The following is a 20842-nucleotide window of genomic DNA, read 5'->3' as shown; positions in this document are numbered from 1 at the left end:
TGACTGGTTTGATCTCCTTGCAGTCCAAGGGACTCTCACACCACAGTTCAAAACAAGGTGCTCAACCTTCTTTATAGTCCAACTCTCACATCCATACATGACTGCTGGAAAAACCATTGCTTTGACTAGACAGACCTTTGTCAGCAAAGTAAGGTCTCTGCTTTTTAACATGCTGTGTAGATTTGTCATAGCTTTTCTTCCAAGGAGCAAGCATCTTTTAATTTCATGGCTGCAGTCATCATCTGCAGTGATTTTGGAGCCCAAGAAAATAAAGTCTGTCACAGTTTCCATCATTTCCCCACCTATTTGCCATGAAGTGATGGACCGGATGTCATGATCTTAGTATTTTGAATGTTGAGTTTTAAGCCAATTTTTTTCAGTCTCCTCTTTCACTTTCATCAAGAGGCTCTTTAGTTCCTCTTCATTTTCTGCCATAAGGGTGGTGTCATCTGCACTTCTGAGGTTATTGATATTTCTCCCAGCAATCTTGATTCCAGCTTGCGCTTCATCCAGTCTGGCATTTCGCATAATGTACTCTTCTTATAAGTTAAAGAAGCAGGGTGACAAGATACAGCCTTGATGTACTCCTTTCCCGATTTGGGACCAGTCTGTTGTTCCACGTCCAGTTGTAACTGTTGCTTCTTGATCTGCATACAGATTTCTCAGGAGGCAGGTCAGGTGGTCTAGTATTCCCATCCCTTGAAGAATTTTCCAGCTTGCTGTGATCCACATAGTCAAAGGCTTTGGTGTAGTCAATAACGCAGAAGTAGATGTTTTTCTGGAACTCTCTTGCTAACCATACTCTTTATGAGAGATACACTTTAAATATAAGACACAAATAGATTGAAAATGAATGGATGGGGGGAAATAGAAGCATAAGAAGTTAAGACTATCAGATATCAGATAAAACAGACTTTAAGGCCAAAAAGATAAAAGAGAGAGGTCTTTCATTAAGATAAATAATTGACTCATGAGAAAGAGATGACCATCTTAAATGCATATGTGTCCAGCAATAGATCTCCTGAACACATAAAGCAAAATTTATAGAACTGAAGGGGGAAATAGTTCTGCACCACAGTTGGAAGATTTTGATAACCCTTTCTCAGCAGATGATAGTGGTAAAAATCACCAAGCCAAAGAGGATCTGAGGAACTCCTTGGTGTTAGGACTCAGCACTTTCACGGTTGTAGCCCACATTCAGTCCATGGTTAGGGAAATAAGATCTCACAAGCTGCACAGTGCAGCCAAAAAAAAAAAAGAGAGAGAGAGAAAGATGATCTGAATAAGATCATGGGTTCTCTTTACCAAAGTGCTCTATATAAAACACTACACCCAACAGCAACAAATGAAGCAGGGTGGAATTGGAGGCTGCCCCTACCCCAGGGCTGAACCACTCAACAGACAGACTTAAGACACTAGTACCAGAGAGATACCAAAACAGAAGAAGAAGAAACTAGAAAAGAATTTAATAGATCCCAAAGAAAGCATTGGCTCAGTGGGTAAAGATTCTGCCTGCACTGCTACCAAAAAGTCTACAAACAATAAATGCTGGAGAGCATTTGGAGAAAAGGGACCCCTCTTACACTGTTGGTTTAAATGCAAACTAGTACAGCCACTGTGAAGAACAGTATGGAGAGTCCTTAAAAAACTGGAAATAGAACTTCTATACAACCCAGCAATCCCACTGCTGGGCATACACACAAAGGAAACCAGAATTGAAAAAGACACGTGTACCCCAATGTTCATCACAACATTGTTCACAATGGCTAGTTCATGGAAGTAACCTAGATGTCCATTGGCAGACGAATGGATTAGAAAGTTGTGGTACATATACATGATGGAATATTACTCAGCTATTAAAAAGAATGCATTTGAATCAGTTCTAATGAGGTGGATGATACTGGAGCCTATTAAACAGTGAAGTAAGTCAGAAAGAAAAACACCAATAGAGTATATTAACACATATATATGAAATTTAGAAAGACAGTAACAACGGCCCTATATGCGAGATGGAAAAGAGACACAGATATAAAGAACAGACTTTTGGACTCTGTGGGAGAAGGCGAGGGTGGGATGATTTGACAATAGCATTGAAACGTGTATATTACCATGTTTATAATAGATGACCAGTCCAAGTTCAATGCATGAAACAGGGCACTCAAAGCTGGTTCACTGGGACAACCCAGAGGGATGGGATGGGAAGGGAGGTGGGAGAGGGGTTTGGGATGGGGAACACATGTACACCCATGGCTGATTCATGTCAATGTATGGCAAAAACCACTGCAATATTGTAAAATAATTGGCCTGCAATTAAAATAAATTAATTTTTTAAAAAAGATAAAAAGAGGTAAAAAATCTGGCAAAAACAAATAAAGTCTGGATTTTAGTTAAAAAAAAAAAAAGAATCTGCTTGCAATGCAAGAGACACAGGAAACCCAGGTTCAATCCCTGAGTCAGGAAGATCTCCTGGAGAAAGAAATAGCAACCCACTCCAGTATTCTTGAGAAAGTCCCGTGGACAGAGGACCCTGGCGGGCTACAGTCCATGGGGTCACAAAGAGTCAGGCAGGACTGAGCACACACACACATAAAGAAAGCATTAACATAACCATCTGGGAATGACTGATATTTGATTTTCTTACATTTGTTTCATGATTCAGGATTACCCTTGTACTGTCTGTATCTCTAGTGACATGGGACAGGCACCAAAGCCTTTGCAGTGTTGCCCCTCATGCTCTCATTGACACATTTGTTCCTACAGGTCCCTCCAGGATGGCACACGGGCCCCTGCTGGCTCTCAGAGCCTCTGATTCCAAGAGGGACCCTCTCCTTTTAGACTCAAGATAACAGTCAGGAGTGGGAACCAAAATGGCAGATTCAACCTTCTGTGAAATGCAGAACCCAGAGCTTCATGTCTAGACATGTCCCTCGAGGGGGCCGGAGAAAAAGCAGCAACATGTGACAGTGAAGCAGGCAGGAGACCGCAACTCAAAACAGTGTTCCAGTTTCCTTTGAAAGTCTGAGCTGGGCCAGACCAGCGGATGGTATGGGAGTGAAGACCATGCTGAGCCGTAGGACACATGGGGTGACCCAGAGGGGACTGGACTCTGGGAAGACACCTTGGTTCCCTTGAAAGAGAGTGAGACTGCTTAAAAACACAGCTCTGCCTGCTGCTGGCAGGGGCTGGCATCTTCCAGCTCCCTGAAGGAGGGACTGAAAAAATGTAGCCTCAAACTATTGGCGATTTTTAACTTAATTTTTTAAAAAAACTGTAGTTTGAGCCTACATTCTTTCAACCCATCCTTCAGGGAGTTGGAATATGCCAGTCCCTGCCGGCAGCAGGCAGAGGTGTGGGTTCGATCCCAGGTCTGGGAACTAATGTCCCACATGCCAAGCAGTGTGGCAAAAAAAAAAAAAAAAACTAAAAAATAATATGTCTAAAGTGTGGATTTTAACCGAAAAAGTTAAATTTTCACATCAGAGCCATTGATGTAGTGTCAGATTTTTAAACAAGGGGAAATACTAAAGATGGTGAAAAAAAGGAAATAGGAGAATGGGTGGCTAGTGAGTCAGGGCACTTGCCTGTGATTGTAACATCCTGATATTGTAGTGGAAGCAGCTTCTTCTTCCCCTTCCCAGCAGAAAATTAAGACAGATGACAGGCCCTGTCTCTATGGAGACATCTGTGATGCCACACACTGCTCCCAGGACCCCTTAGGACGTGGAGCTTGGGAAGCTGGTCTTCTGCCCACCTGTGTTTGGACCTGCATGTCCACGCTTGGGGCTGCAAACCCCTCAGCACCCAGCTCCAGACTCAAATCCCACAGGATTGATCCGAGTCATCCTGCAGGTGACCAAACTTGGTCCTTCACTCCACACTCCTGATGTTACCCATCAGAGCCAGCGGGCCCAAGAAAAAAAGTCTGGTGCCCAACTTGATAGAAAAGGGCCTGATTGTCCTCCGGAAGGTGGCCAGCCGGGACGAACAGGCCCCAGAATGGAAATTCAGCCAACAGCAGCGCTCCCACAGCAAGTCGGCTCAGGCCATCTGCCACTACTACAAGAAGCTGGTACGGGGTCTTGGGAGCAGGGACGGCCCTGCCACACACAGTCATCTGGAGATGATGTGCTTCTCCACTGGATCAAAGGCCTTGAGGGTGGAGGGCCGATGGGGCATCCTGAATCAGCTCGGGTGGTGGGTTGTGATGGAGAGATTCTGGGGGTGGATGGGGCCTGGGAGAGAAGATGCTGTGTCTGCGTTGAGCCTTCCTTAGGGGCATTTTTGAGAAGGAGGGAAAGGGGGAAGAGAAAATAAGGAAGAGAATGTGCAGGCAGCAAGTTTCATGTGGGTGCTTTGTGTGGTGGGGGGCGGGGGGAGACTGGGGAGCCAGCCCCACTCCCCAGGGGCCCTCTAAGTGGACAGCAGCTCTAGGCTCAGCTGACTGCAACTTCCCAAGCAGGGCTCCCACGGCCCTCATCGAGTGGCCAGCTTTCGGAGAGGAGACAGCCTGCGTGGTTGGCACACAGAGCCAGGCCCTGGAGCTCCACTGGTGGATGGGGTGGAGGGCTTCCTGGGCCCCTCCTTTCCTGCTGGTCTCATTCTCCCCGCTCCCCAGAGAGACTTCAACCAGGATGCCAGCCCCCAGGACAGCGGCTTCATGTCCGAAATGGAGGAGCTTCGGCGCAAGTTCCTCAAGCGTCCCGGCTGCCCGCAGTTCAGCACCAGGTCCACATCCATAAGCCACTATGGTGAGTGTGTCCGACGGGGCCCTGTGTGCACACCCACCCCCATTCCATCTAGCCCACCTGCTGGAGTCCAGGACAGCCTGCGGGTGTGGCCAGAGGAGGGGGCTTGTGTGGTGGCCGCAGCTGCTGCTTCTGAAACTGGCTCTCAGCTAAGGCTAGGGTTGTGCCTCGGGGAAGGGAAGGAGGGAAGGTCCTTCTTCCTTCCAGTGGGCACATTTGTATCATTGGTCTCATAGCCCACTTGCTCTCTCTGGCTGTCAATCACCAAGATTCAGTAGGGTTGGGACACGGGAGGAGGAGGTAAAGACTCCGGAAGCTTCAGTGACGAGGTCCATAGGTCCAAAGGTGGGTCATTAGGGACCGAGCCCTATAAGGAGCCGCAGAAGCCTCTTGTCTAACCCCACGGTGCTCTGATTCAGTCAAGAGGCTCTGAGAGGGCAGCTAAGGTGCTCAGCCATCACCCGGCGGCACTGATCAGGCCAGGTGCCACCCCAGGCTCCCCCTCCAGGTACTGGGCTGCTTTTGTTCCCTGACACACGACATTATCCTCACAGTGGTGACAGCAAGGCTGAGTGCCTGCAACCAGCAGCTGGGGTCCTTTCTGTGGATCTCAGGTGGCAGTCAGGCAAAAGTGGAGGCTCACCCTACTCGGCAGGCTCTAAGCCTTCCTTTCTCAGTGCCGGGGCCTCAGAGAGTAGCCAGCACTCCAAGACCAGGAGGGTGGGGGTGTCTGGGGAGGGTGGGGGGACCACAGAGCATCCTGGGTGCAGGGCTGAGCCCACATACTGCTCCTAGGGCACTTGCCACCATCTGATTTTTGCCTGCTTAGAGGACGCGGGTCTGACTCTTGGGGTGAAGGGCATTCTGCAAGATTTTGAGGAGGAGACAGTTTTACAGGAGGAACGGGGGTCATCCTCTGGGGAAGAGACGCACTGATTTGCAGTGACTAAGTTGCACCTGGTCCGTTTTGGGGGGGACATGCCAGGCGGGCAGGGGGACAGAACCACGTTTCCATTCGGTCCCGTAGTCCAGTCCCATGCATCCACTAAGCAAAGGCACCTTGAACTCCACCCAGTGTTTCAAAGGAAATACAAGTCCTTGCCCAGTGGTCTTGGGGAGACTTGGCCTCAGCTGTCCTCCACTTGTCATCCTGCAGGTTCAGCCATGACCCTCTCTCTGCCTGAAGACACAGGTGTCAGCCCTGAGACCTGGAAGGGGGCCGAGAACCTGCTCTCCAGCCAGCAAGGCTTGGACGTGAAGGTGGACGGTGAGGGCGGGCCGTGTGGGACACTGGGGTGTGCATGGCCCATGGGGTTCTTTCCTTTGCACCCCAGCTCTGAGGGCCCCTGTTCCCTCCATTCCTATGGTGCCCCGTGGAATTGCCTTCCCAGGACCACTTGCCTGGGCCCATGTTCCTCACACGGGCCCTGGGATGCGCCTGTCCTTGAGTAGAGGGACACCCATGCGCCGTTCCTACAGACACATACTTTTGTTTACCCAGAGATGAAATCCACACCCAGAAGTCTGCCTCACTTCAGAGGTGCCCCCTGTGCACAGGCGGCATCTTGTCCTGACTCCAGCTCTGGGACCCTGAAGGGGGCTCGGATGCCGCTTATGCACACTGGGCTGGGGGTGGTGGGGATGAGTGCGGGAGAACTGGGAGCTGGAGAGGAGCCCAGCCAGGCAGGGAAGGGCTTCCGGCAGAGTCTTAAAAGAGGGACGTTACAGAAGATCCAGGGTCGCTCAGCACAGGAAGAGTCTGACCGCCCCCCACCCCCCACCTCCCCTGTTGACAGGCCGCCTCCTTCCCCTTAGCAAGAGTGCCTGTGAATTCAACTACCTGCAGAAGAAGAGCGAGTCCCAGGTGCTGAGCCCGACCTCCAGCAGCCCCGATCTGGGGCAGAGCTACCCGAGGAAGCGGGTACCCTGGTACATCTCCGTCATCCATGAGAAGGTATGGCCGGGCACGGAGCCTGGGCACAGATCCTGGTCCTCTTGTCCCGGCTCTTCGTCCTGCCAGAGGGGATGCCTGGCCCTCGGGGCTCTTGTTCTAGTCTCTGGTCCCAGACGCAGTCTCAACTGACCTTCAGACCCTCTCTCATGGCTTCTACAGGCCAGGTTCCTATCTGTCTTCTTCCTCATGGGGAGAAGTTTAGGCTGGCCTGAATGTTGCCCCCTCTTACACAGCTTTGCCCCATGTGTCAAGACCTTCAGCATCCATAGGCTTTCAACCCAGTCATTCCACTTGGGAGACTGTATTCCTTAACACAGTAATAACAATCAGCTTGATGGGCAAAGATCTGCCTATGGGTTCATTCATCATGATATCATCTTTTTCATCCTCATTTGTGAGAGAGGCTGGCCCGTAATTTACCAGCCTTGTCACCCCATTGTTTGCTTTTGAGGTCAGAGTCTTCTGGCCGAGCAACAAGAGCAAAAGTTGAGAAGCGTTCCTTCTTTGTCGATTCTCTGGAAGAGTTGACCTAAGGTTGTTGTTGTTTCTTTATTAAATTCTGAAGATTTCATTATTGAAGTCATCTGTGCCTGGTGATTTCTTACAGGGTTGGTTTTTTTTTTTTTAATTAATTCCTTTTAAAAATATTCAGATTTCCTTTTCCTGCTTGTTCCAGGTTTGGAAAGCTATGTTTTTCTAAGAAGGTGTCCAACTCATGTCAGTTTTCAAATCTAGGAGCCTCACTCTGTGCACAAGACTCTCTTAGTATCCTTCCAGTGTCTGGAGAAGATTCTGAAGAAGACTGATTTTTTGTTTCTGACATTGCTAATCTGTGTCTTCTCTCTTTTTCCCTCCACCAGTCTTATCATCAACGTAAAAAGTCTCTTAGAGTCAGTTTCAGGTTTTTTCAAAAAAATTTTTTTAAGTTCATGAAGCACTAACAACTGTGGAAATAAGTCACACAAGATGCTGGATGATTCGTCATGAGCACACAGTGGGGACTCATGAGCCCTGATAATATGGGTCCATGAGTATTCATTTTATCTTTATTCCCAAAACTGTACCTGTAATTTTATGATAGATTTCACAATTTGGTTTTTAAATTTTTTTAATTTTTAGATTTCACAATTTAAAGAGCATTGATACCATTTGACCAACAATTCCACTTTCGGAAAATAGCCTGAGGATATAATTAGATATAGTTACACAGACATACTGTTCATGGGGTTCTCAAGGCAAGAATACTGAAGTGGTTTGCCATTCCTTTCTCCAAAAAACTGTGGAAAATTCTTCAAGAGATGAGAATATCAACTGACCTCACCTGTTTCTTGAGAAATCTGTATGCAGGTCAGGAAGCAACAGTTAGAACTGGACATGGAACAACAGACTAGTTCCAAATAGGGAAAGGAGTATGTCAAGGCTGTATATTGTCACCCTGCTTATTTAACGTATATGCAGAGTACGTCATGGGAAATGCCAGGCTGGATGAAGCACAAGTTGGAATCAAGATTGCCAGGAAAAATATCAATAACCTCAGATATGCAGATGACATCACCCTATGGCAGAAAGCGAAGAACTAAAGATACTCTTGATGAAAGTGAAAGAGGAGACTGAAAAAGTTGGCTTAAAGCTCAACATTCAGAAAACTAAGATCATGGCATCTGGTCCCATCACTTCATGGCAAATAGATGGGGAAACAGTGAAAACAGTGAGGGACTTTATTTTTTGTGTTTCCAAAATCACTGCAGGTGGTGACTGAAACCATGAAATTAAAAGACACTTGCTCCTTGGAAGAAAAGTTATGGCCAACCTAGACAGCTTATTATAAAGCAGAGACATTACTTTGCCAACAAATGTCCATCTAGTCAAAGTGATGGTTTTTCCAGTAGTCATGTATGGATGTGAGAGTTGAACTATACAGAAAGCTGAGTGTTGACGAATTGATGCTTTTGAAGTGTGGTGTTAGAGAAGACTCTTGAGAGCCCCTTGGACTGCAGGGAGATCCAACCAGTCCATCCTAAAAGAAATCAGTCCTGAATATTCATTGGAAGGACTGATGCTGAAGCTGCAATACTTTGGCCACCTGATGTGAAGAACTGACTCATTTGAAAAGACCCTAATGCTGGGAAAGATTGAAGGCAGGAGGAGAAGGGGATGACAGAGGATGAGTTGGTTGGATGGCACTAACGACTCAATGGATATGAGTTTGAGTAAACTACGGGAGTTGGTGATGGATAGGGAGGCCTGGTGTGCTGTAGTCCATGGGATCGGGAAGAGTCAGGCACAACGGAGGAACTGAACTGAACTGAACTGAACATAGACATATGTAAAAGGATGCTCTCTGCAGTTTTGTCAAGAAAGGGAATTCCCGGGGAAGGACTGCAGGCTGGGCTGTCTCCAGGGGCTCACACCGTGTCTTCAGGGTCTTCTTTCTTTCACCTCTGTCTTCGTTGGCCCTGTCGTAGGCAGCATCACTTGCAGCAGCAAGTATGTGCTGTTGCAAAGTTAGCATCCCCACTGGAAACCAGCATCGCCTTCTAGGACCTGCGTCTGCTCTGGACACATTTGTTGTTATTGTTCAGTCACTAAATCGTGTCTGACTCTTCATGATCCTGTGGACTGCAGCACACCAGTCTCCTCTGTTCTTCACTATTTCCCAGAGTTTGCTCAAGTTCATGTCCATTGAGTTCATGATGCTATCTAACCATCTCATCCTCTGTCACCCCCTTCTCCTCCTGCCCTCAATCTTTCCCAGCATCAGGGTCTTTTCTAATGAGTTTGCTCTTTACATCAGGTGGCCAAAGTATTGGGGTTTCAGCATCAGTCCTTTCAATGAATATTCAGGGTCAATTTCCTTTAGGATTGACTGGTTTGACCTCCATGCTGTCCAAGAGAAGACTCTCAAGAGTCTTCTCCAGCACCACATTTCGAAAATATCAATTCTTTGGTGCTCAGCCTTCTTTATGGTCTTACATCCATACACGACTGCTGGAAAAATCATAGCTTTGACTATACAGACCTTTGTTGGCAAAGTGATGTCTTTGCTTTTTAATACGCTGTCTAGGTTTGTCACAGCTTTGCTTCTAAGGACCAAGTGTCTTTAAATTTCTTGGCTGCAGTCACTGTCCGCAGTGATTTGGGAGCCTAAGAAAATAAAATCTGTCACTGCTCCCACTTTTTCCCCTTCTATTTGCTGTAAAGTGATGGGACAAGATGCTGTGATCTTAATTTTTTGAATGTTAAGTTTTAAACCAGTTTGGTTCCCCAACCAGGGATTGAACCGATGTCCTCTGCATTGCAAGGCAGATTCTTAACCATTGGACCACTGGGGCAGTCCCTCTATGACTATTTTAACTTAATAGTGTAAGCAATTCCCATATACCCTCCAGATTCTCCAAATGTTAAAATGTTGCCAATTTGCTCCATCCTCCTCTCCTCCCTCCTTTCTCTGTTTTCCTTTGTCATTCATTCATTAAAAAAAAATTTTTTTTTAAATTTATTTGTCTGCACCTGGTCTTATTTGTGGCACAGGGGATCTAGCTCCCTAATGAGGGATGGAACCTGGGCCCCCTGTATTGGGAGCACAGAGTCTTAGCCATTGGACCACCAGGGAAGTCCCTATGTCACACTTTCTTGCCTTGATTTTTGAAAATTCCCTTTTTGCTATGTTCTTTAAGTGAAGTTTCCAGTTCTTTTTTCTGAATGTTTGAGATAGATACTTAGATCATTGATATTCCATTGCTTCCCCTAATTATTGCATTCGAAGCCTATAAATTTGCCCTTAATCACAGTTTTTGCTACGCCCCATGTCATGCCATGTCCAAGTATTTGTTATTGTTCTGTCTAAAATACCTCATAATTACTTGTGTGGCTTCTTCTTTGACTCGTGGGCTCCATGAAACCCTATCATTTAACTCTTAGATATCTGGACAACCTCCTAGTTATCTTTTCCTCAGACTCTATCTGGGACCATCTCCCTCTTGCCTGAAGAATCCCCTTTGCATTTCTGTCAGTTGTTCAGCTCTGATGATGACAAATTCTCTCAGTGACTGTCCAAAATCACCTTTATTTGGTCTTCAAGTTGGAATGATTGAGGGCTTTGAGACTCTGAGGGGCAGTAGACCCAGCCCAGACAAGCCCCTTGGAAGTGGTCTTAGGAGGGTGGTGCTGTTTATGTGTCCTCGATCACACCTGGGGGCTGACTGGGCCCAGGGCCTGGAGGGGAGGCTGCCAGGAGATCCCGGGCAAGGATGGCCCTTAAGCAGGAGGGGGCTGCAGGTGAGAAGCCCCTCACCTTGGGCTGGGGTCGCGGGGTCCTCCTGGGCCCAGAGCTGCTGCTCTAGGGGGCCAGGGAAGGGTGTTGGCAGGGGCGTCTGAGTGGCTAAGTGGTTCCCCGGGCTACCCCATTTCTCCTCAGAACCAGAGCCTGTTGGCACTGGGGGAGGAAGTCCAACGCCTCTTGGAGATGGAAGCGCAGGTTCAGAAGAGACAGGAAGAGATCCTGGCTCTCCAGGAGGAGAGGGAGGCCCTGAGGAAGCAGCTGAAATGCCTCCTGAAGAGCAAGAGCCTGGAGGCCGTGCCCAGCCATGTCTTGCAGGTGAGCAGCGGCAGGCGCTCCGTGGACTAGCCTGGCCTGCTCTGGTTCTGGGACGGGGCTTTGCCTGTAACGTGGGCATGGCATGCTGATCCCCTCTACCCTAGGTGTAGGGTGGGCACTGGAGGAGGCAGGGTAGGGTGGGGACCCGGGGGCCGTCACCTGGTCTGAGACCTGGTTTCTTTCGCATCTGAGGATACAGCCTGCATTTACGCTGGGTCCACACTTGAAGTGGGGGTAGGGGCTTCAGACCCCTGCTGGATCCTCTGGACGCCTCCAGAAAAAGCTACCCAGACACTGATGGTGGGGGACTGGTGGGCAGGGAGGCAGCAGGAGTCTGGAGAGCCTGGAAGCATGGTCCTGTGTCCCCCGTTCCCCAGCCTCCCAGGGGCTGTCAGCGAGCAGGCAGTTGGGGGCAGTGACCTGTGGGAGTGTTTGAGGTTGGCCCCCCTGGACTCTTCCAAAATAGTATGCTTGTTACTGCTGGGCCGCTCACCAGGGCTACCCCCAGGGCTGTCAGCTACATGGCATGGCCCGCTGCCCGCCGACAGGGCAACCCCACTGGGGGAATGGTGGGCCCCCTTCAGGGAGGACAGGTCTCAGCGACATGGGCCCTGGGGGAGCCGAAAGCCCAGGTTGAAACCCTGAGGCTGCTGTGGGCATCTCTCAGGAGTGGCCGTCAGAGTTTGTGCCGAAGCTGCAGGGGAGACAGAGCACCCTCAGAACCTTCCGAGATGAGGAGGACGCGGAGCACTGGCGGCAGGTGTGGGCTGGCTGGGGCTGGTCCCCCAGGCTGCCTGGGAGATGCCCAGGCCACAGCGTCCCACCAGCTGTCCTAACCTGTTGGCCCTCACCCAGGCTGAGCCCTCAGCCACATCAGGGGATGGGTGGTGGGGTGGATCCTGGAGATGTAACCCGAGAGGAGCTGGCCAATGGCCCTGCAGCACCCTCCTCCCAATGCCCCCATGAAGGTTCAAGCCTCCCTCCCCGGGCTGTCTGCAGCCCTGTCCAGCATCCCCTCCCCTCCCCTCCCCCAGCTGCAGGAAGAGTGCGACAGAGGCAAGGAGCTGGAAGGAGGAGACTACGAGGAGGAAGAGCATCCGGAAGGGCAGGCCAAGAGGGCAGCGGACAAGGGGGCGAGGGCTAGAGCCAGCAGGAGGGAAACTCTACAGGAGAACAGAAGCGAGGAGGAGGCAGTGGCCGTGGTAACCGCGCAGGAGGATGAGGACGAGGACAGGGCCGGGCCCGGGGCCGGGGAAGTGGAGGAAGAGGACAAGGAGGAGGTGATAGAGCTGGATGAGGAGAAGGAGCTGCAGGAGGAGGAGGCCATGGCCAGGAGGCGGGGCGGCTTCGTGGACGACACCTTTGAGGAGGAGCTGATGGCCCAGCTGGAGGAGTACGAGCAGGTGATCCAGGAGTTCCAGTTCCAGCTTGAGATCACCAGGACCAGATACTCCCTGGCAACAGGTGGGGTGCCAGAGGAGGCCGAGGTGGGACCCGCAGCGAGGATGTCCGGGACCACCCACTTTGCCCTGGGTCCCTCTTGGCTGGGACCATGCGGGGGCAGCACTGGACCCCTGGGATGGGAGCAGGCAGCCACTCCTCAGCTTGGAGCTCTGCGGAGCCCTAGGGATGGTACAGTGACTGGCCCCCTCCTTCCTTCTTGCTCTCGCCTCATGCAGGAGCCATCAAGTCTTTACAGCGACAGGTGGAATTCCAAGAGTCGCAATTGCTGAAAATCAACACGGAGAATGAGATGCTGCAGAAGGAGCTGCGAGAGCGGAAGAAACAGCTGCAGGCCATGTCTGACAAGGTGACGGCGTCCTCTGTCGTGCTGGGACACATGCCATCCATCCCCGCCCCCACCCCCTGACAGAGACGCTGGACTCAGGAGCTGAGAGTGGTGGGCCTGGGGTTCACAGCACATCATGCTCTACGCTGGGCTGCCCTCTGGCCCCAGTGGTCATCTCTGTCTCCTGGACCACTAGGCTTCTGGCCATTTCTCAAGCATCTCCCAGTCCATGGTCCCAGGACTGAGAACACCACGACCTTAAGTCCTTGTGAAGTACTTTTATTATTTTATTTTTGGTCATGCTGAGTGTCCTGTGAGTTCTTAGGTTTCCCGATCAGAGATTGAACTGGCATCCTGGGCAGCGAGTCCTAACTACTGGTTGGCCAGGGAATTCCCTGAAGCACTTTTAGTTTTCATTTTTATCCAAGTTTTCCATGCACAAAGCTACATAGTTTAAGGAACCAAGCAATTCCATAAGCTTATTATGTAAGACAGGAGTCCAACCCTTTTCTTTCTCATTTGCCCATTCCCCAAGACAAATGCTTTCAACTCTTCTAGCTAATTCTTGACAACTGGCTCTCCATGTTTCTAGACAGCATGCTTATAAGACATTCTAGATATTTCTCCATCTTGGCATTATCTAATGCTTCCCTCTTTCCTCCCCTGCCTCCCCACCCCCAGGAACTCAGCTCTCAATACTATTTCCTCACAGCATTAGTAAGTGGACACAGCATTTATATCACTGAGACAGTTATTGGGCCTGTGATATATGACAGAAACACAAATCTTGTGAAACAGTATTAAGATCCATAAACCACTTTTTTAAAGCTGCTGCCATCAACATCTTTGTTTCTTGGTCTACCGTCACATTTCCACTGGAGCACATCCTTCAGTAGTTTTTTGAGAAAGAGGAGTGGAGGTAAAATTTGGGAGATACCATATTCTGCAAATGTCCTTACACATTAACAGAAGTTGGTTGGAACAGAATTCTGGTTTGGCAACTGCTTTTCCTTGGCAGTGTGAAGGCATCACTTCATGTCTCTGAGCTTCCAGAGTTCCTAGAGGGAAGCACAAACTCAACCTGATTCTTGAGCTTTCTTATGACATAGTTCTTGGTGGTGGTTGGTTCCTCTCTGCGAAGTTGCAAGATCCCATGTTTATCCCTCATGTTCAGAAGCTTCCATGAAAGTATTAGTCGCTCAGTTGTGCCCAACTCTTTGCGACCCCATGGACTGTAGCCCGCCAGCCTCCTCTGTCCATAGAATTCTTCTCCAGGCAAAAGTACTGGGTTGCCATTCCCTTCATTCAGGGAATCTTCCCGACCCAGGGATGAAATTCAGGTCTCCTGCATTGCAGGCAGATTCTTTACCATCTGAACCACCAGGGAAGCTGCCATAGGTGGACCTTATTAAGGGTCTGTTCTCATTTGTCCTGGGCACTCAGTTGCCAGCTAGAAACTTGTATCCTTCTGTTCTGAAACTGTTCTCTGTTTACATAGTTTTTAGTCCCTGTCTCTGTTTTCTCTGAACTCTCCTTCTAGCAACCCCATCAATCAGCCAGCAGACCTCCTCTTTGGGGCTCTTTCTCCTTCCTGTCTGTTCCTTTCACTGTCTTGTCATTTTGTTCTACTTTTAGATTTCCTTACCTTTATCAGCAGTCCTCTTCCTGAGGTTTTTTTTTTAAATAATTTTATTTTATTTGTTTGTTTAATTTTTGGCTGCACTGAGTCTTCATTGCTATACAGGCTTTCTCTAGTTGCAGTGAGCAGGGGCTACTCGCTAATTGCAGTGAGCAGGTTTCTCATTGTGGTTGTGGAGCCACAGGCTCTAGGGCCCGTGAGTTTCATAAACATGTTTACTGAAACATGAGTTTCAGTAGTTGCAGCTCCCAAGCTCCAGAGCACAGGCTCAATAGTTGTGGTGTGCAGGCTTAATTATTCCCCAGCATGTGGGATCTTCCTAGAGCAGGGATCGAACCCACGTCTCCTGCATGTAGGCAGATTCTTTGCCACTGAGCCAGCAGGTAAGCCCTCCTCTTGAGTTTTAACTTTGTTTCATTTAGTTTCTAAGATGCTGCTTTTGTTCTCTGAATTTTCCTTCCCCACTCCTTTTATTTAGAAGCACACTCATGTTTTATTTCTTAATGGCCATATGTCTCTGACCTCCTTAACAACTTAAGTGATAGTTATGGGAGATGCCAAAGGGATTTGACTTCTTGTGCTGTTTCTATTTCCTATAAGCTCCTTTTGTAAGTCTGCTTTCAGTTTCTGTTACTCCTTCAAGAATTTTGCTCCAAGGTCAGAGCTGCCTGGAGTCTCTCAAACTGTGGGTGATCATTTTGGGTTTCACGGCAGAGAACTGTGCTTGGGTACATCAATGGAGAGTTAGTTCAATGGTCCTGCCGTTGGCGCCTTCCCCTTGGTTTGCTCAGATTCTCCTGGAATCTGGGAAACTGGAAGAATTCCTTGCCCAAGTGTAATGGTCCAGCTCCTGGTGTTTCAGGACAAAGTAGGGCAGAGGCTGTAGTCTCCACGTTCAGCCCCACATCCTGCATCTGTCGCCAGGGGTCTCCACCGCATGGCCTGGCATCTCCCAGGCCAGAGATCCTCTCCCCACCCACCCCCACCCCCGCTTCCAGTCTCCTGACAGATGGAAAAGGGGGCAGGTGCCTGGCAGCTCCTGGTAAGGGCTGAGCCTGCGGCTCCTGATTTCTGATATGATGTTCCTCCTCGTGTCGGCCTCCACGTCCAGAAGAGCCTGGCACCATCCCCCACTTCTGAGATTTCCAGGGACTCTGAACTGTGAACTGGGCTTGTTTGCAGCTCTCCCCGCTGCTGGCTTGGGAGTCTGCTTCCTTGGGTCTGCCTCCCAGCTTCCGAAGTGTGTTTGATACCTTCCCCTCCTCCCTTCCCACTTCATCAGAAATTCCGATGCTTCCCTTCATCTTACTGAGGTTCAGGGAGGAACGTTCAAGGAGGCAGTCATCTATCTCCCCCCACCAGCCCCTGAGCGAACCCCTGTTGCCTTGCAGTTCTCCAACCTCCGGGAAGACAAGAAGTACCAGGAGACGATGGGCCTCATCGAGAACGACAACCTCCTCCTCAGACAGGTGCCCTTGGGGTGGCTGGGGGGGGGGGGCGGGCAGCCAGAAGTCCTGATGGTGGCAGGGAGAGAGGCAGCTGGGTGGGGGCCCCTCATTTCAGATGGTACCCTGTTCAGTAAATCTGGAGCCCCGGACACCCACTGGGAAGCTGGCCACAGCCGGAGCCAGGCTGGTTGGAGGAACTCAGGGAAAGGTGGCTGCCTCTGGGGGAAGGAGGGGTGGGCAAGTGGACCTACTGCTCCCTGCCCCCCCAGCAAGTGTCGGAGCTGGAGAGTGAACTGGCCAAGAGGGAAAAGACCATCTTGGAGCTGGAGGCCAAGGTCAACCAGCTGCAGGACCAGGTGAATCAGAGCCAGAACCACCTGCAGAGGTGGAAGCAGCTCCAGGAGGAGATGCAGAACAAGAATGAGATGATCCAGCATGCAGAGCAGCAGGCCCACGAGGCCCTGGAATATACCCAGGCCAGGGTACGCCCGACTCTTGCCTCCTAAGGGCCTGCACTGGGGCCCTTGCCCACCACTGCCATCCCTGGGAATCGCCACCCTGGGGACTGTGCACCAAGTGCTCTGAGCACCCCTCTCGCTGTGTCCAGAAATGCTGGTGGAGGAGGGGGTGAGGGTGTGATGTGGCCATCTTGGTCAGCTGAAGTGGCCGGAACGAGCTGAATGCAGGGGCTTCATTTATGGAGGAGCCCCTTGAGTTGTGCTGTGAAAGAGACCCAGGGATGTGGTGGCCAGCCAGGGAGGGTCTGAGGTGGGAGGGATGTAGTAGTAATAATGCCATCTATTTATAACTTAGAGAACATTTGCTGTGGGTCAGGTGCTGTTCTGAGCATTTATTAAAGTCATTCAACACTGTTAACAAAGCCATGACGTGGGTACCGCTGGTGTTCTGGCACCTGCAGCACAGAGAATGAACAGCCCATCTGAGGTTCCAGAGCTGCGTGGAGGCGGTGCTGGGGTGTGAGGTCTCGGGTCCTCACTCTGAGCCCCTGATAGATGTGAGCAAAGGTACAGCAGGAAACCATCAGTCAAGAGCTGACTTGCTTTAGAATCTAAAACCAGCAAAGGCAGAGGCCCTGAGTGCGTAGGCTTTTGAAATGACATTTTCCCCTCTGGCCAACCAAGAGTGCTGGCTCTAACCAGCTGTGTTCTCCCTCCTGCTGGGGCCAGCCTCCTGCTATGCACGAGGCTGCCGATGGCCGCCAAAGACTAGACAGGCTCGGTGGCTCAAGCTGCTTAACTCCTGGCTAATGCCTGGTTAGTGCGGATGTCCACAGCATGGAGTGCTTCTAGGTCACTTAGAGAAGGAGGATGGGCTGGGAGTATAATGCCCATCACAGGGCTGGCCAAGTCTGCAGGTTGTCTGCTGTGGGTCATTGGGAGACTGTGGCTAAAGATCCTCTGGGGGATGGAGTATGGCCTGGGGGGGTCATTCAGAGTTTTGTTTTGACCATGTGCAGGTTTTGCTTTTTCAATTAAGAAACAAGCAAACAAATATGGTGTAGTAGAGAGTGTTTGGGTTTTGGTGTTAGGCCTCCTGGGTCTGGGTTTTGATCAGGTCCCTTCCAGCTCGCAGGAGACCATGCTGACCACTCGCACGCTGTTTCCAGCTCCTGAAGCAGGAGAATTGAAGCCAGGTCCAACTCTCCTGGAACCTCAGAGAGGCGGCAGGTGTGGAGAACACTGTCTCCCCGCTCAAGGCGAGCTTGACTGTTTCTCCTCTGTGCTCACAGCTTGAAAGACTGAGGAACAAGATCATCCAGGCCACCTTCAACACCATAGGGATCAAGAACTTGGCCACTGAGATCTCTGACAATGACATCCTGGAAGGCTTGCAGGTATAAACAGTGCTCAGAGGCCTCCTTGTGCCTGGGGCCCCATCTCTAGGCCAGAGCTCCTGAATCTGCAGCTGGGAGCAGAAGGGAGAAGACTGGATGGGAGGTTAGGAGCCCCCATTCTTGTCCTGGTGGTGTCTTGCTTTCACCATAACCCCAGCATGGCCCTTTCTCTCTGCTCAGGCAGAGGGGACTAGATTTCCCTAAGGGGTTAGGGAACAACATCCTGGAGCTGTTGTCAGCGTTCAGCAACCATCAGCAGCTGCCGAAAACCCACCTGGTGTGGTAGGGAGGGAGCCAAACAGCTGGGTCCTGGGTTTTCCTGCAGTGGGAGCCCAGCCCTAGGCTCTGCCCAGCCCAGCTCCCCCAAGGATGCTTCTTTGCATCTCAGCATAGCCTCAGCTGGAATCATTGCTGAGCTGGGAGCCTGGTATGGACCCCCTCCCCGGCCTCAGCCCACACCAGCTCCTCACCAACAAACAGAGGTTTCAGAGGGGCAGGGAGGTTTAGGAGAAATAATATGGCTTTGGGGCTGGCAGGAGTGTCACCACCCCGGGACCTTGGCTTCACAGCTGTGGGCTGGTCACTTGACTTGCTGAGCCCTAGAGCACCCCCTCTGTACCAGGGAGAGGGCGCCTGCCTTCCAAGCCTCCTCCAACAGCATGGCCCTTGACCCCAGCAGCTACCTGTGACCTGCCACTGGCCCATTTGTCCCTGGGGCCTGGTTCCTTTCTTTTGTGAGGCTGGGTGGGCTCCTGGTTAATAGCACTCTTGTAGGGTGGCCAGTCCTCAGGGCAGAGGGGGACCCCTGCATGGAGACCTGGGGAGAGGTCTCTGTGACTACTATTGTTTGGGGCAAGGGAAGGAGGTGGGGGGTGGGAAGGAGAAAGAGGAAGGGGAGGGATGGGAGTAGGAAGGAGGAGAGAGATTATGAGAGGGAGGGAGGGACAGGGGATGATGGGGGTGGCAGAAAGAGAGTGAGGGAGAGGATTATGAGGAAGGGAGGGAGGGAGGGAGATAGGAGGAGTCATCACCACCCACCAGTAGCCAGGGAAGAACTCCTTCCCTTGCCAACACCTGCCCCTCCCCACCCCGCACAAACCAGCAAAAGGCCAGAGAGAAAGAAGGAGGCTAAGGAGGGTGCAGGGCAGCTTTCCTGCACAGAGGGTAGAAGAGACTTTGCCCTGAGGGTCAGACTTGACAGCCTCTGATGTCTCTGGGAGTCTAGGCTCCTGGTAATTCCCAGAGGACGAAGAAGTGGATCTGGCCCAGGCTCCAGGAGTGAGCTGGCCTGGATGGTGGGCATCTCTACCCAGCTCTGAGTTCTCTGGCTTCACCCTGTAGCTGGATCAGCCTTGGTGGGAGTAGTTTCAGCACAAAAATTGGCAAATGCTACAAACCAGAGCTTTTTTTCCCCTCCTGGAAAGGTTGTAAATATTCCCCAGCACAGCACTGTGGCAGCAGGCCCTTTTCGGGGAGAACAGGGTAGTGTCCCAGGAGCTGGCAAGGCCTGTGTGGACACTGCTGGGTGTCTTTTCTAGAGGATCATCTCAGACAGAATAGACTACTACAACCAGCTGAAACAGAAGGGGGTCAAGGTGCCCCCCCTGCAGCAGATGGAGATCTTATCCTCACCCAACAAGTCCAAGAAGATAAGCTCCAAGGAGGCCCAGCTCAGACCCTAGGTGCAGCCAGCACAGCAGAGGCCAGGGCCCAGCCTGGGTGCACCCTGGGTGTCCCCTTTCCCTCCATCACCCCCTCCCCCACCTGTGGCCCCACCCTGGCCCTCTGATTCAGAATTACACTTGCTGCTGGCCGTGGTCTCACCTTCTCCTTCACTAGGACACAGAGGGGAGGTTGGGTTACATGAACACCCCTTCCCACTCCACAGCTCACTGGGGGTCAGCACAGCAGCTTGCACCCATGGCTCCTCCCTGGGGACACCCCACACTGAACAAAGTGCCCTCTGGTGGTCCCAGGTGTAGGAGGCCTGAACTGGGCTCCTGTCCACCGCATTTGGTTCACACCCCCACAGGGGTCCTTTTCTGACGCCAGCTGCACACACCTGCGGGGCTCTCCCGCTGGGGTGCCCCGCCGGGGCACTGCTCTGCTGTTGCGACCCTGCGGAAGGAGGAGGGTCGGCCTGCGCACTCCTCTGACCGTCCATCGCTCTGGTGATGACAGCTCTGCAGAGCACCGGCTCGCCTGTCTGTGCTGTACACAGAGGTCTGTGTCCCGCACACAAACACGTGCTGAGCGGACTGGGTCCTCTGCCTCTTCTCTTTGCTCTCCACCCCCACCTGTCCACGCATCTTTTCGTTCCTGCAGCGCCCGCCCGCTGAGGGCGTCAGGTGCGTGGCCGTCGGGCCCAGGCCTCTAGCCTCTCTGAGAGAGCAGAAGGCCCCCGAAGACCGGCGCCTAACTGCACACGCCCCGGGAGCCTCCTCGAACCGCCTAGTGCCTCGGTTCTAGCCCGGCAGGTGCGCCCGGGACCCGCTTTTGCGCTTGAGCCCGGCTCCCGGCAGGGAAACTGCGACAGTGGGGAGACGGTCCGGAAATCCCGGCCGCGTCTAGGCACCGCCAAGGGGTGCGCTCAGGCCCCTGCAGCCCGAGGAACGCGACTCCTCGAAGGCCTGGGGCTCTGGCTTGCTCCGCCCCCGCCACGCCCCCGGGAGGCGCCCCGCTCCTCCTCCAGGCCCATCCGAGGTTTAAGAGTCCTGCGGCCACACCCACTCACCCACGGCCCCAGGTACTTCCCCGATTAGGCACCGCCCAGCGAGCCAACGCCCCGCCCCCTGTCCAGATCCCACCACCCACC

The 20842-nt window shown here is 51.6% G+C and overlaps 1 protein-coding gene across 1 annotated transcript; it reads left to right on the top strand.

Moving 5' to 3' along the window:
* The first annotated feature begins 3883 nt into the window (after positions 1 to 3883).
* On the top strand, positions 3884 to 19709 carry CCDC27 (coiled-coil domain containing 27). The gene is made up of 13 exons (XM_043922904.1): positions 3884 to 4069; positions 4616 to 4748; positions 5902 to 6012; positions 6542 to 6699; positions 11144 to 11296; positions 11964 to 12056; positions 12331 to 12486; positions 12559 to 12760; positions 12976 to 13106; positions 16116 to 16193; positions 16442 to 16654; positions 17923 to 18027; positions 19566 to 19709. Exons 1-13 carry the CDS (start codon positions 3884 to 3886, stop codon positions 19707 to 19709), a joined length of 1863 nt encoding a protein of 620 aa, XP_043778839.1.
* Positions 19710 to 20842: the final 1133 nt, after the last annotated feature.

Source organism: Cervus elaphus, chromosome 14, assembly GCF_910594005.1.
Source record: "Cervus elaphus chromosome 14, mCerEla1.1, whole genome shotgun sequence".
NCBI classification, from domain to species: Eukaryota; Metazoa; Chordata; class Mammalia; order Artiodactyla; family Cervidae; genus Cervus; species Cervus elaphus.
Note: the sequence above shows the minus strand (reverse complement) of the source record. Positions and strands in the feature narration are given on the sequence as shown.